This window comes from Carassius gibelio, chromosome A20 (genome assembly GCF_023724105.1).
Source record: "Carassius gibelio isolate Cgi1373 ecotype wild population from Czech Republic chromosome A20, carGib1.2-hapl.c, whole genome shotgun sequence".
Classification (NCBI taxonomy): Eukaryota; Metazoa; Chordata; class Actinopteri; order Cypriniformes; family Cyprinidae; genus Carassius; species Carassius gibelio.
Genome location: NC_068390.1, coordinates 7,006,333 through 7,022,678, shown reverse-complemented (window position 1 = coordinate 7,022,678; position 16,346 = coordinate 7,006,333). Strand labels below are relative to the sequence as shown.

Sequence of the window (16,346 nt, the reverse complement as noted above, 5' to 3'; positions counted from 1 at the left end):
AGAACTTACTGCATTATAATTTCTTTTAGTGTGGATGCAAAGTATAAAAAAGTATAATAATGTTTAACATAGTATTTAAAAATAGAAGATACTGTAGTCTGTAGTACTCAGTATTCATTTGGAATGTTTTTCCATTGTACAAAGATATATAAGAACTTATATGTATTATTAAAATAAGTTTGTATCAAAAAAAAGCATAATTAAAATGTTAAAAAGATAAAAAGAGAGTGCTTTTTAAGAAATAGTGCTTCTGAATAGGTTGAATTTGGGATAATCTAGTGTTATTTCTTGAAATTGTTGCTAGATGATCGAAATACTGTTCATATATATTTATAATGCATTATGTTAAATGTACATTCTGATCACAGTATAAAAACAATTAAATATCCAAAATAAACCAACTAAATATCTTATATTGGCTTATAGCGATACATTTGATTTGACACATGTTAATTCTAAGCTTGCTTATTTAGAATGCATAGTATGCATCCTAACCTTTAACCTCAGACTACATGCTTTTGATTTGACATCTGAGTTCGCGGTCACCTATACCTGTGCCAAGGATTATGGGTATTCATTGATCCTCGCACCAGTCAGAGTGCTGCAGCATTGGTCCTGCCGAGTGCAACAGAAGTGAAACCCATTCACATGACTGGCATATGTCACAGATCCAGCACACATAAGGCATCTAAGAGCTGTTTTACAGGGCCCTGATTGTTTTGGAAGGCGCGCCGAGGGCCTGGGGATTTTTACAGTGAGCTTTAAATGGGTATCGAAGCCTGGGCCCAGCTGGGGACCATTATAATAAACGTTATCCAAAAAATACCAGGGCAATTATTTCACATACGGGATAGTTCTTTATAGTTTTTTGCTTCCCTTGCTCACACACATGTAAGAAGTGAGGCTTAGCAATGTTCAGTTAGCCCCTGATGGTAAATAGCGTAACTACTTTATTCTGTTGCCAAAAACATCTTTATCCATTGACATCCAATCAAAAGTAGCCGTGTATTCTGATGAAATGCAATGGCATCCGCCAATCAGCACAGTCTGGACACCATTTTCCTGGGGCTCCAGAGTAATTACACATCTAAGTATTTGTGTCTTAAATTCCAGTATGGTCACACTTTAGTTTGGGAAGCAATTCTCACTATTAATTATGACTTTTGCCTCAATAAACTCCTAATTACTGCTCAATAGTAAGGTAGTTGATAAATTTAAGTATAGGGTAGGATTAAGGGATCTAAAATATGGTCATGCATGTACTAATGATCAGCCAGTATGCTAATAATGTGCATGCTAATAAGTAAGTATTTAATAGTGAGAGTTGGTCCCTAAACTAAATTGTTACCTCCAGCACAAACTAAATCTAAAATCAAAATACATTTACTTGAGTACCAAAATTACTTAAAATATAAAGTCTTGCTTTCTGAAACATAGAGTTTATGTTTGAAACAATAATAATAAGAAAAAATCTGCCAATGGGGTAATAAAAATAAACGTAATTTAAAGGGAAAAGGTTTTTCTATTTCTTTTTTTTACCCACCTTTCAAATTGTGCACTTCTGGGACATCCTGCACCAGCCATACAGAGATGAATGAGAATGTTAATAGTTATTTTTGTCTATCGATCTTTGTGTCTTGTAACATAATAATGAAATAATCTAAAGGGTAAAACTTAAAACTTAACACAAGACTGTTTTAATTTCGTCTCATGTCAAGCTATTATCAGTTACTGCTGGATATGTTGGTGAAATAATTGATTGTGATCCAGGGTATGATTGCGATGACATGGAGCAATGTTTGCTTTGAACTGGTCCCTCGATGTCCCCCTATTTGCTTTTTTCTTTCCACCCCGCTGGCTTTTCCGCGTCTCCCTTCTGCCGCAAGCACCAGTGTCATCCATCAAGTTTCTGCTGCTCTTCTTTAAGGCTTTTTCACGCCAGATCTTAACACAGTGACGCACACTCCAGGCTATGATTCAGACTAGTTGCATTGCCGCAAAATGCTGTGCTAATGCACTTCTCTCTGGTCTCACCGAGCCAAGAGTCATAGCTCCTACTGACAGAGAAGTCTTTCCAGTTGTTTTTCACTGTCCTTTCCCGTCTACACCGTAGGACGTCTTCGCTCTGGCAGTATCAGATGATGACAGGGCACTCTAGGTTGGCATGTGTTTTCATTTAGACGGTTATGCTACCCTTGGCTGGCCTGTTTCTTCATGAGACTGGTAGTGAGCATGCAGGAGGAAGTAGAATCTGATCTATAGGACGGGAGGCTCATGCTGGTAAAAATGGTTTTATTAAGCATCTTTCTCTTGCTTTGCAATGAAAATATCTGAAGATCTTTAAAGCCTGATAAATAACTTTTTTTTTTAATGTTCTGCAAAATTCACAGGTCAAATATAACAGGACCGGATGTGACAGAATACAATGACTGATATAAGAATAATGGCAATGAAAAAAAGCTAAATATAATTGCTCTCCAAACTTTTTTTTTTTATTTATGGATCATTTAATTATATTGAAGTGAAGTGTAATACAAAACGAAGTAGAAACGGCCAGAACAAGCGCCTCATCCATTGTGGATCTTGTTACAAAGCTCCGCCCACATTGATGAACCAAGAGGCTTGCCATTGGTCGTGCTGTGAATTTGTGTTATGTTCAACCTGACACGAAATTCACATAGGGAAATAATTTCAAAACCAGAGTCAAGTGAAATACTTCATCGCGCTGAGTTACACTGAAATGCCTGGATTTTTCTCACATTATTTTTACCAAGACTCATCAGGACTCCAATTTTTGTCCTGCTGAATACTTGCTTTATCTCTTCTACAATGTGACTGCTTTATATTTCTACTATGACATTGATAGCAAAAAGATTTTGCTTGCATCCACACCATTGGGTGTCAGTATAAGCACCAGAGGACTGTCATATCAGTGCAAATGTATCCTTAATACATTTAAATAATGTGAATACACTTTAAAAGTAAAGAAAAAACAGGTTTACTTAGTTTGTGTATATGAATTAATTTATACTGGGCTCTAGATGTTTTCTTTGTTTGTTTGTGACAGTGGCTGAGAAAATATGAGTTTGTTTGTTTAAGCGTGGATGTGTCTTTTGTGTGTATATGCATCAATATGCTTCAATATGCATCGATATGCAATATGTGTGTGTGCAGTGAGAGCGCAGTTGCTTCTCTTTTAAAGGCCGTTTGTGATGTCCCTCCTCTGTGTTCCTGCAGATGGAGACAGATTGGAATGGTTACTGCACCAGGCCTGCTTTCACTTAGACAGGAGACAGCCATGTGTGTATGAATGAGTGTGTGCCTGCCATAACCACTATTCCTGTGGCTTCTTTACACACAAAGTTTTTCCACTGTAGATTCGGAGTCTTGTCATATAGAGTTGTCTTTCCTCGTTATGGCCAGGAATCACAGATAACTCTAATTCACCGGAGCAGTGAACTATAAGAGGATAATGGGTAAAAAAGGACTACAGTGAAACTGATAAATTATTAGTCAGTTCAGTATTGCCATAGCAAGCTTTTACACTACACACCTGGCTCGTGGTTATCAAGCTTGGTGTCTTATTAGGCCAACCGCAAAAATCATTAGGGCCTTTCGCACCACAGGAACCTTTTCATAGTACCAGAACTAATTGTAGAACTTTCCACTTTTGGCTGTTTTCGCCCCCGCCGGAACTGGGTGCAATTTTAGTACCGGACTGCCTTTTCTGAGAACCAAATTAGCTCCTACTCCAGAGCAGGGTCTAACCAACACAACTGGTTATACACGTGACGTAAGTATACATTTATTGGCCAGATGCATTCGAAAACGCCCCCTCACCCGCCATGATTTAAAACGCTGTGTAAATATACTGTAAACATTGTGTCAACTTATTTCGCAAGTATGATGAACAGGAATACATTGGCGGACGCTGAAGTGCAGGCACTTGTAGCAAATGTAGCACTGCCAGTAGTCGTTGGATATTCTTGGTCTTCCTTTATGTTCTTTCAATCGCTTAACGTATACGACGACATTCCATGTCCATTATTGGGAAACCCGCGAGACACAACAAAAACACAGCTCTGATCACAGCGTCCTCCTGTTGTTGATGTTGTTCTTTGTTAACGTTGTTGAACGGCGCACACAAGTGACATCGCTGTTGCCCGGTTTACATCACTTCCTGGTACACACTGTCGGTGCGAATACAACACTTTAAATGGTACTGGGAAATTGTTCGCACAAAATCATCCCAGTACTTTAGTACTGTCCGTTTAGTTCTGGAACTAAAGCGGTGCGAAAGGCCCTATTTTCTCAATCAGTGTGTTTGTTTTATTTGATAAAATTTAACTATACCTACAATGAATTTAATTGCGAATCAAAATTAGTAACTTAATGTAAGTTAATATCATGTTTCCAGGGAATATTGATATTTTTTAGCTAATTACTCTAAGCTAATTGAAAATGTTTTGAGCATGAACCTTTCTGGGCATTAATTTTTGCCAATGGGGTATTTATTAAAGCTGCAGTCCATAGGTTTAACCTCTTTGTCGCCATCTCTGTTTGAAAACCAGGGAATTATCTATCTTGTGTGAGTCGGCACAGCTTCAGCACGGATGAATCTAGTTTTCTGAGTATGTGTCAGACTGGCAGTCAGTTACTGTACCGGTGTGGATATTTACTCTACTTCGCAATCACAGATTCTAGCCTATGTCTTGGATTATGACCAAATAAGAATTTTCACTGTATACTGCCAAGCATTACAATAAACCTTACTTTGGATTAAATCCAAAGATCGATTAGCTCATATCACATCAAACCATTAAAATTCTTATTGCTGTTATACTTTATTCTCAAATGATTAATGTTAAGAACTTCAGCATTGGTGACTATGAGTAGGAATGTGTATTAGTGTGCAGATTTCAATTCCTGCAAAATCTAATCTAATTGTCATACTCTTTTAATTTTATATTAAGACATTATTTTAACCCAAAACGCAAATTATGCAACTGGTTTTCTTTAAAATACAAATCTTTGTCTGAAATCAGAAGCACATTTATAACTGGAATATAATTTAATTTCATTCACATGTTTCATAAACACATAATCCTTTCTGGATTACAATCTGCCATTACAATGATACATTTAATTATTCTGGCTGCTGTGAGAAAAGGCTATAAACGATCTGTCACCTGCAGGATCCTCACATGCGATAGTCTACTAGCTGGGACAACTTATTTATGTTTACAGCAGTGACATAATGACGCATAACAATATTATAAGATAACCGTTGTGAATCGGGCTAAAGTAAGGTGATAGTTTTGAACACTGGCTGGTTATCTACATGTACTTGCTCAAATAATGATTTCGGATTATTTTTAACCAAAAAATGGATGGACTGCAGCTTTAATATACAATACAATTATATTTCTATTAGTATATTCATCTTGATTTTAGAAATTTTTATTTAAATATTTAATTCTATAATTAACTACATTTTAGGAGTTTATTTCCCACATGCAGAGCACACCAAAGAGGATGCACACACACACACACACACACACTTCACTGCAGGCTCTAGAATTTTACATGAAAATATCAGACTCCCCTCAGGAAACTGGTATGGTGGTTTTGGCTCCAGCGTGTGGTCTAGCTTTCCACTCATCATCTTTCTGCTAGAATAATTTATTTCATTGTCATAATCATTTATCAAAGACAATATTATGATCTGTCAAGGCTCACAGCTCTATCACAGTACAGTCACATCTATCATGAGGACTGAGAGAAATCCAGACAGACACAGAGAAACAGTAAAGAAAGGACAGTCAAACATCTGTAAAATTTAAAGTTGTATTATGTAATTTTTAGGTGTTCAAATTCCTAAATCTTAACATGTATGGAGTCTATGAACTATGGCATAATCAAAGCATGTTTGTTTAGACCAGAAAACCTGTCGGAAAGCAGTCATCGCTTTGCAGTTCAATTTGGTACCACTAGAGGCATAGAAATAGCACAGTTAACCTCAATTGACTTAAAAAATCAGAAATACTTCAAAAGTTTGTTAAAAAATGACAAATTATATACTATTCTATGTTGCTCTTTCCATAGCAGGACAGAAATTGTTTATCTCCCTCACACACACAAACACTAACATCTAAATCACATCACCGATCCCCTAGAGTGGGTTGGTAGCACAACAGCAGAGTTGCACTACACAGAATGCTGCACCTCTGTGTTTCTCATTAGCATAGTGGTCTGGCCCCCTGATTAGCCACGATCATCACAAACAAGACATCAGTGATGCGAGGTGAGGCCCCACAAGCCCCTGGGAGCCCCAGATCACAGGCATGCTAATGAGGGCCCGCGTTACTGCGGTATGAGGTGTCAGCCTGGCTTGTGACAGGTGCACAGAGGGGACGTCGGGGGGGCGGGGGGTTGGTTCGGAGGGGAGTAAAGGCGTGTTGTAGTCCCCATGGCATCACCTCATTCTTTGTTCTCTATGCAAATCCACTGCTGTGGCTTTCAACAGCTAAGAATGTAGCGGGTTCGAGGGGCAGAGCTGTTAGACTGCCATGCCCGAGTTGTACACACATGCACATATGTTGTTCCACTGCAATTATAGAAGTGTGACATTATCGTATAAATTGTATGCATTTGCATGCACATGTAAATCCTTGCACTGTGACATTATCAAGCAAGCTTCATGCATGTTTCATGCAGTTGATTTTACATACACATGCTGTAGATGCTCTTGAGTTGTGACAAGTTTTGTGTATTTGCACATGCTCATATATCCTTGTGTTGTGACATCATCAGACATGCACACGTGCACTTATCTTTGCAATATGACAAGTATAACTCATATGACAATGCATGGGCATTATTTGTGTGCAAATACATGCGACCCAACACGTATGCAGTTACATGCACATAGATGCCCTTGTGTTGTCACATGAGTTGTAAGCATTTGCACACCCTCATACAGTATGTGCTTGCATTGTGACATCATCAAACAAATTGCACACATTCGCACATGCACTTGTCTTTGCGATATCATGTGTTGCACACATTGTGCATGCATTTGCACACTCATATAATACCTTGCTTTGGCACTAGTTTTACAAATTTCACATGCTCATATGTTCTTTCGTTGTGACATCTTAGAACAACTTAAATGCATTCGCACATGCACTTGTCTTTGTGATATGATTACCAAATGGGTTTCACACATTTGTTCATGCTCATGTCATCAAACAAGTTGCATGCGTTGCATTCGCACATGCACTTGTCTACACGATATGTTTACAAAATGTGGTGCACAGATTAGCACATGCATAGATGCCTTTGCATTGTCAAAAGTTTTATGCATTTGCACACACTCACATCATGACATGAGTTGGACACATTGCACACATCTTTGCATTGTGACAATACATTGCACACATTTATACATTCACATCATTGCGATGTGACCATCAAAATAGTTGCATACATTTTTCCCAAATATAGTTTTTAATCGTAACATAATAAAAGGAGTTTCACACATTTCCACAAATGCATATATTTGCATTGTGGCATCATCAAACCAGTTTAACAGATTCGCACATGCTCATATTTCCTTGCATTGCGACATTACCAAATGAGCTGCACATTATCGCACACACACATATGTCTTTTCATTGTGACAACATCAAACAAGTTTCAGCATCACGTTCACACATCATCACATGACTGTTCCATTAGTCCAGCTTCAGTAAGTGATTGGTTCATGCTCGAGTAATGCCGGAGACAGCAGTAGCTAACGCTAATGTTGTTTCCCTTGTGAAACAGCAGTGCTTGCAAGTCTGCCAGATTTGTTCACAGATAATTAAAAAACACCCTTCAGCCCCTCCTCCTCACTCCTCTGTCACTGCATTCATTCTGTTAAAAGGAAATTAATTGCCACAAAATGTTGAAATCAACATATCTAAGCCCAGGTTGGAGGTCCCTGAGGATGGACTAATTGGCCGTGAGGTTTTGTAATACTAAACCCAAGAGGGTGGATAAGTTTAGTGTAAGACCCTCTCTGCGTGCACACGCTCGTGTGTCATTAATCACATTTCCTATACACACACACTTACAAAGACATGCACACAGACTTCCTAGCACTGTTTAATGCAATGAGGATGCTGCCGCAGAGTTGTTAGCACCATGCACACCAACACCCAGCTCTGCAATATAACAGCCGCAACTCAATTTAGCTGTTTAACCTGTAATCCCAGCAATATTTATTGAAGTGCAAGAGGGAAGAAAATTAGGCTATTAGGCTCTTGCAATTGAATACACTGAGAGGAGAAAAGACACTCTGTTAACTGGCAGTTGACCTCTGCGGCCCGCAGCAAACGGTTTCATGGATGCGGACCGCTGTAATTACTGCAAATTGAATCACAGAGCGAACAGCGATGATTCCGTAATGAGCACTTTTATTGGCTGGAGATCTTTGCTGTGACATGGCCCTCCCAGGCCTCTGTAGTGTGACACACACACATACACACACACACACAGTAGGACCCAATGGACCATGACCAGATGCAGATTTGTGCTCCTGAGGTGCCTGATGGGTAATTTCACACCATCATGCCACACAAGCTGCTGTCACAAGACATGGATCTCTGATGGGTCATTAGCATATCTTAACTTATTCACTATGGGTTTTTCTCCCTCGTTCTGGCTTGTTTGGAAAGTTGATGAAATTTGTCTTTGGTCCTCATTAAGTCTGCTTGTCTGTTAGCTGACACGGTCCCTTAGTAACATATGGTGTTTTTTGTATGATGTGATAGGATGCAAATTGCAATAGCTCAAGCACACAGTCATGTAAGGGTGCGAGCGCACACACACAAATGCATATATTTGTACATACACAAATGATCTATTGCACACTTTTTGTCCATCCCACATTATGCAGAGTCCTGTACTGCCATCAAAAGAATATGGGACATTAATATGGCTTTTTTGGAACTAGAGTTGGTTGTAGAATATGTCCATTGTTGATTTTATCCAGACTTTGGCTCCTGTCCTGGTAAACTAGTAATCTCCGCCATTTCTTTTCTCATGTCCCCTCAGTCTCCTCTCTGTAACTCTCTTAGCATCTAAAATCCATTCTGTCAGGTGTCCATTTAAAGGCCAACCAAACCAAATACAGGCTATGGACTTGCCATACACAACCACTTTCACTTTCAGTGTCTTTCATAATAGGCAACATAATACTACGAACAAAAATGGATAATATTCATAAAATTTTTCTTCAATGTGAAATCATGCACCTGACTGCATTGGCATGTATTTGCAAAGTGTATTTCACTGAAAATATCATATATCACACAAATGTAAATTTGTCAATAGCTAACTGTGCACCTGACTATGTCAGTGTATGGACCTGTCAACATGATTCCCTTTCATTTTCTTTCTTTCTTAATCCTCTCTTTCTCTTTCTTTTGCCAAGGAATTATCCCCATATGGAAAAAGTGAAGGGTGGGGGTGTTGGGGTGTTGAACGGGGAGACTTCTATATTAAAGTCTTGCTGACATTAGCATTAGCACAATGCAATGTGGCCTGTGGGCGATACCTGCCATCTGCATTAGGCTCCAGCCCTCAGGGAGCTTCCCTGCTCTCACTAACCCCCTAGTGTGACTCAGATTCTGGGTGAGTCACATATAGGCAGATTCTCTTTGACACAGCTTTAGAGAGCAGCCGGCCCTGCAGCATAGTAGATAACCCGCTAGGCTATCAGAGAGCTCTTTTCTCCCCTCTTAGGGTGATGTAATTTTCATTCAATCTTAGAAAATGGCTGTCGCCGCAGAACAATGTGATGTCTTTTACATGTTGCCTGTTTAATTTTTAAACAGAAATGATCCATGAACCTCACCATAGAGGACTCTTAGCTGTGATTACATTCAAAGCCATCACAGAGAACAAACAGATGCGCAAATGACATGGAAAGCTATTTAAGTGTGTTATCTCAACCTCCCCTCACACACAATCAGAGCGTTTATAGCTAATGTGTATATATATTAATTCCGTACACTTGTTTTGTGTCTTCCAGGAAAAGATGAGCCCTCCAGTTACATCTGCACCACTTGTAAACAACCCTTTACCAGCGCATGGTTTTTGCTGCAGCATGCACAGAACACCCACGGGATACGCATCTACCTGGACACCCACCCTACTAGCTGCTCACTTACCCCTCGCATGGCCCTTCCTCCACCACTGGGGGCTGATGCCCTGCCCCGTTCCCCTCTAGCCAGCTTTCTGGGTGATGGCAGCAACCCTTTCCAACTGTTGCGTATGGGTGCCCCACTGCTACGAGATCCTCCACCACCTGGATACATTGAAACTCGCTTGCCATCTACCCCGCCCTTTGTAAGCCCTCCACCACCCCGACATCCTCTGGAACGCCTTTGCCCTGAGGAAATGGGTCTCTTGTCCCAGCATCCAAGTGCTTTTGAGCGTGTGATGCGGCTGACACCCATGGGCATTGAACCATCCATGGGCTTCTCTCAGCGCCTTCGTGAATTGGCGGGCAGCAACAATAATGGTGGTCCAACTCCCCCTCTATCACCTAACCGTGTGCCCCCCATGCATCGGCTTCTCAGCCCCACTCTTTTCCAGCATGGTTCCAAACCTCTACCTTTTTTAACCACACCCTCACAGCCACCATCAGTTCCATCCAGAGGCAATTCCTCATCACCGCTAAATCAGGTTGGCAAAGCCAAGTCCTGTGAGTTTTGTGGCAAGACTTTCAAGTTCCAAAGCAACTTGATTGTGCACAGACGTAGCCACACTGGCGAAAGACCCTATAAGTGTCATCTCTGTGACCATGCATGTTCGCAGGCCAGCAAGCTAAAGCGGCACATGAAGACACACATGCACAAATCAGGCTCCATGGGGAGTTCACCTGAGCAGGGAGGGCAAGACTCAGCTGGAGAGGGGCTTAAGAACAGTGAGGCCAATGGCATGAGGGAGGGATTGGATAATGAGGAGGAGGAAGAAGAAGAAGAGGATGAAGAAGAGGAGGAGGAGGAGGAAGAAGAAGAGGAGCCACAACAAAATGGGAGCAGGCCTGAGTCCAACTTGAGTATGGACTCAGAGTTGAGCAGAAATAGAGAGAATGGCCCAAGACCTTCCCCAGAAGAGAAACCAATGGCCACTGACAGAGTGACAGAAAGCCAATACAACAACCTTGACAATCACTTGAGACTTCCACTGGGCAGCAGGGCATGTGAGGAGATGCACACAGATTCAGCACCCAGGGAGATTGACAGAGACAGGGGGCCCATGGTGAATGGCAGAGGCTGCGGCCCGGAGGATTCCATCTCAGCGTTGTTCCACCGGAAGCCAATGCCTATTTCCAGCTCCAGCCTCACTGGGTCTTCCGCTAAGAGGATCAAGGTAGAGAAGGATGTGGAGCTGCCACAGGTGCCCCTCATATCCCCTGAAAACGTATATTCTCAGTTGCTTGCTGGTTATGCTGCATCCCGCCACTTCATAAGGGAGCCCTTCCAGGGGTACAACGACTCCAGGCAGTCACCTTTCGGCACTTCTTCCGAGCACTCTTCATCTGAGACAGGCAGCCTGCGTTTCTCCACCCCTCCAGGGGAAATTCTGGAAGGCGGTGGGATGTCAGGGCGAAGTGGCAGCAGTACACCTCACCTCCATCTGCGAGGTCCTGGGCCAGGGAGACCACCCAGCTCCAAGGAGAGCAGACGGAGTGACACCTGTGAATACTGTGGAAAGGTGTTCAAGAACTGCAGTAATCTGACCGTGCATCGGCGCAGCCACACAGGTGAAAGGCCTTACAAGTGTGATCTGTGCAGCTACGCTTGTGCCCAGAGCAGCAAGCTTACCCGGCACATGAAGACCCATGGGCTGTTTGGTAAAGAGGTGTATCGCTGTGATATTTGCCACATGCCCTTTAGCGTGTACAGCACCCTAGAAAAACACATGAAGAAGTGGCATGGAGAGCATCTGCTGACCAATGACGTCAAACTTGAGCAGGCTGACAGAGCTTGAGACCACTTACCAATGCACTGCATTATGGGTTTAGCTGGATAGTCTTTTTCTTGACTATATTTTTTGGAGTGATTTTTATTTTATTTTATTTTTTAGTGAAAACGAACTGCCACCTGAGAAACGAGAACACAGGGAAATGCTAGTCTGTGGTTCTTAAACCCTTCTTGTATATCCCAGCAACTAACAGAGGAGTAGTCCATTAGGAATTCATGGAGCCTTTCTACTGTGCAATAATTTCTGTATTTATTGGATTATTTGTAATGATACATGGCATGTGCAGGTACATTATCGATGGGTTTCTAATGCATTCAGTTCCTAAAATTATATTTCTACACCCCATCTTATGAAATGACAAATACTGAGATTTTGGCATTCAGCCAGTTTTGTGTTATAAACTAGTTTCCTCAAAGGCAACAAATGGGTAATTTCTGAAGAAGAGGTCAACTTCTAAAAATCTGAGAACGTTTTCATGTTGTCGCTGTCGATGGCCCCACTCACCATGGGTTATATTCAGTAGACATATGTAAAGCACTGAATGTCACTTTGACAATAAAATATGAAACAATTTTAAGGGGCAAAGAACCCAGGGATGTTTTAAGGCAGCTGAAAGGCAGTTTGACTGCATCTGAATGATTTTCTGTTGACAACCTTTGAAATGAATGAGATGAAACTAAATGAAAGTTTATCAAACATGACATTTATGAGAACGTTAACATGCAAATGACAACAAAAATGACTATATTTCCCCTACATTATTATGGTTCCGTATATAAACATTGTTGAGGCCACCAGTGTTGAATTTTTAGGCTGACATTTCTTATAGCCCGGATTTTATTTTTAAAGATCAAAATCTTTACATTCACTCAAATTGACGTCCATGTCATTTATTTCAACCTCATCTATCCCTTAGTTAAGTTTGAATGCTTTCCAAACCTTGTACAAGGTCAAATCCTTTCATATGTTAATGGTATTACATGTTTACCGTGCAGTCTTGAATAATTCAGCCTGGATTCACTTGTTAAGGGAAGCCATAAACTTGTTACATATCAAATGTGTATCATAAACTCAAGTTTTTTTTTTTTTTTTTTTCGTTTTTTTTTTTTTAATCCTGTTAAAAAAAAATAAAGGAATGTCTCCATTCTCAAATCAATATATCATGAAAGCATCCAATAGCTGCTATTTGGACACCAATATAAAAGCACAGGTGCTCACCTGTAGAAATCATTTGAGTAAACACACACGCAGATCATTAAGCTGTAGCAGCATTATATGCACCATCCTGTGCGTTGTTGAAACTGCAATTACTGAATTGTGTCGGAGCTCTCTGGAAGCCCTGGGTGACTGCCTGTCCTCTAAAGGATCCTAGGATTAAATGATTTCCTCATTACAAACTCTGTTCCTACACACTGAATCACCTCAACCTCTCTTCTTTCATACTTCGTCAGCTCAAATTTACACCAAAGCCCTCGCCTCCACCCCACACACACCACTGTTTTCTATCTGAGTATTCGCTATTTACAACATCCTGCCATTTATGTTCATGGCTTTTTACAGTTTACATTTGATTTCTGACTTGAACAGAGATGTCGCCCGCTCAAAATCAGTCAGCAGATTACATCATAAAGAAATGTACAGCACAAGGGTGATAATTATTATATATGTTTTTTAAAAATGGATGTGTAGTTTATCACCTACTTCAGATACTCTGCAAACTGGCAAACCGCTTTTTTGCGTAAATGACAGGAAGTGGCCATAGCTTGAAAGAAAATCAAGAGGAAATGTGTTGTAGTCAAGAAAGAATGTCGAACTGAAGTGCTACCAATGGCTTTCAGAGACAGACAAAACCAGACAACACGGATGTGCCTCAAATTCATATTCAGCCTTTATTTTCGGACAATTTTTGCTATACAGCGGACAAAAGCAATCCATGAACAAACTAACTTAACCAGTATCATTCAAATTCATTAAGAGGGATCAAATCCTAAGGATGACTGTTCATTTATTTGGGAAATGTAAAATGTGCTTCATTTTTAAGGGGAGGACTTAACTTATAGATTTGCTTTAGAAATGAGTAAGCCATTTCTTTACTGATTTTTTTTGAGAATTATTGACAGTGGAGGTAAAACAGGTAATTGGAGTGAAAAAAATAGAATAACTATGACACTGTCTTTAAATGATGTTTACAGTGTTGAAGTATAAGAATACTGAGCTCTTCTGTATATGTGTTTTAAATGCGACAAATGTTTTGTCCTCTGTTTTTCTACGATATTGAATATCATAGCAGGGTTTTCTCCTTTATCCATTTGTTTCTTTCCCTCCCCTCCTTTTTTTGGTGCAGGTATTTCCGTACATTTCTATGGATATATGCGCGTGTATGTTTTGTTCATTGTTAAATACTCAATGTATTTGTAATTTCAGTGGCATTTTATGAAATGATGCAAAAAAATCTTTATATTTTGCAGTCCATTATGAAATTGTGAGTCTATTCAAATGTTTTGTCACTATATCTGTTCATAATTTTGCTAAATCCATCCACAGCAGGATGTAAAAAAAATAAAAAATAAAAAAAATAAAAATGAAAACAAACAAGAAAATCATCTTTTGTGAATTATTTTACGTCCAGGTCAATGTTTTGTTTGTGTTATATGATTGCACATAATCATGTTAGTACAATATCATAAAGTACCATTAGATAGTCTTGAGCAATCAGCAAACACATTTTTTTTTTATTAAGTCTAAATGCATATCTAATTTTCCATTATAATCCACTTAAACTTGCAAGTTAAGCACAACAGGGCTGATTTGCAATTGACCTTTGACCCGAGCACTTCCCTAATTTGTAAAACCTCCATCTTCACTGCACCTGCCCTTCCTCCTCTTTAGTCTAATCTTGTCTGACCTTTCTTGACCTCTCTCATCTTGCCTCATCCCTTCTTGTCTTTTGTTAGGCAGGTGGGTCTTTTGTAACTCCAACAGCGTTTCATGCTGGGGAGGGGAAGCACTTAAAAAGCCTCTTCATAGAACATTTACACTTGGCCAGTCACAGCATAGACGTTTTCTTGAAAGAGCCACTCATGGAGAGACCCCTGAGCTAAGAGCAGTCTGACCTAGAGATATTGTAAACAAATATCACTCCTTAGTTCATTCATCCTCTATTGTCTTGTTCATCCTTGAAGTTTGAGAAACATGTAGTGAATGTCCCTTTAAAGAAAGAGGGATGAATATGTTTACAATGGAGCCGGACATCTGGGAGACATCTTCTGCCCGCAAACATCCCGATCCCAGCACGTCCCCAGCAGCTTAAGAAGTCAGATTCCCAGAGCCTCATTCATGGCACCAGTTTCCCCTCGAGGTCTCACTTTTTTCAGACTCTAATTATGACCAGCCACACCAGTGGGCTGCCAAGTAGCTCTGACCATGTCCCCACATGAGCTGGTGTCACAGTTCAGATATGGTGCCCCATTTAAGGTCCCATTTGGGCGTTCGTAATGGCAGGTCTCACTGCCATGGGAAGAGACATATCTCTCTATGGTGGTGAAGTAGCCCCTTATTTGTCAGGCCAAAATGACAAGGATCCAAATTGGTTGCACACAGAGAGAGTGGCAGGCAAATGAGGGGTCTGAACGAAGAGCGGTCGCAACAAACGGGGTGTCAGCAGGGGTTGCGGCCTGTGTCTTGACCATGCCTTGCGACCGCAGAGTCCTAGGTTTCCACCGGATGACAGGGAGTCTTCCCAGCAGTCCCCTGCTCTATATATCCAGTTACTGATCTCCATTCCCCTGACCACTGCCCAGTCAAACTGCCTCCTGTGAGCAGGATGAGCCCATGAGGCAGACAAGACGGCAACCAGGAAAAATCTGCTCCAGCTGGCTTGGCGTGGGAATGAGAGGGTACGGACAGAATTTCTTAATAAAACAGAGATGCTCAGATGTGTGGTTACGCTGTGGCTATCCAGCAGCTGTGGGTTCTGAAAATCTGTCCACTGCAGAGATATGATCTAAAGGAACAAAGAGTTTGCGGTGTTAAAGACCATATATACCTACTTCCTGTCCTAGTTTAAGATGCCGGCCGTGCCACAGAGATGTCGTATGATGATTTTGACTGTCACAAAGTTCTACATATTCCCCTCACTTGCCTGTTTACAGTATGTATTAAATATTTTGGCTTGCATGCAGAATCATTTGCAGCTACCAATAAAAGATAAATATTTTTGGGCATCTGTGTAGAACCTTCAGCATCGTCAACATCCACTTTGCACAAAAAGGTTCTCAACTCAGGGTATACATTTCTGAAAAACGAAA

At 40.6% G+C, this 16,346-nt stretch overlaps 1 protein-coding gene across 2 annotated transcripts in view; it reads left to right on the top strand.

The window, feature by feature from the left end:
• Positions 1–14,654, top strand: part of bcl11bb (BCL11 transcription factor B b) — a 32,402-nt gene extending 17,748 nt beyond the window's left edge. For both annotated transcript variants that reach the window (XM_052535662.1, XM_052535661.1), the window contains exon 3: positions 10,079–14,654. In XM_052535662.1, the coding sequence (XP_052391622.1) occupies positions 10,079–12,045 (1,967 nt within the window). In that variant the 3' untranslated portion in view covers positions 12,046–14,654. The remainder of the gene's footprint in view (positions 1–10,078) is intronic.
• Positions 14,655–16,346: the final 1,692 nt, after the last annotated feature.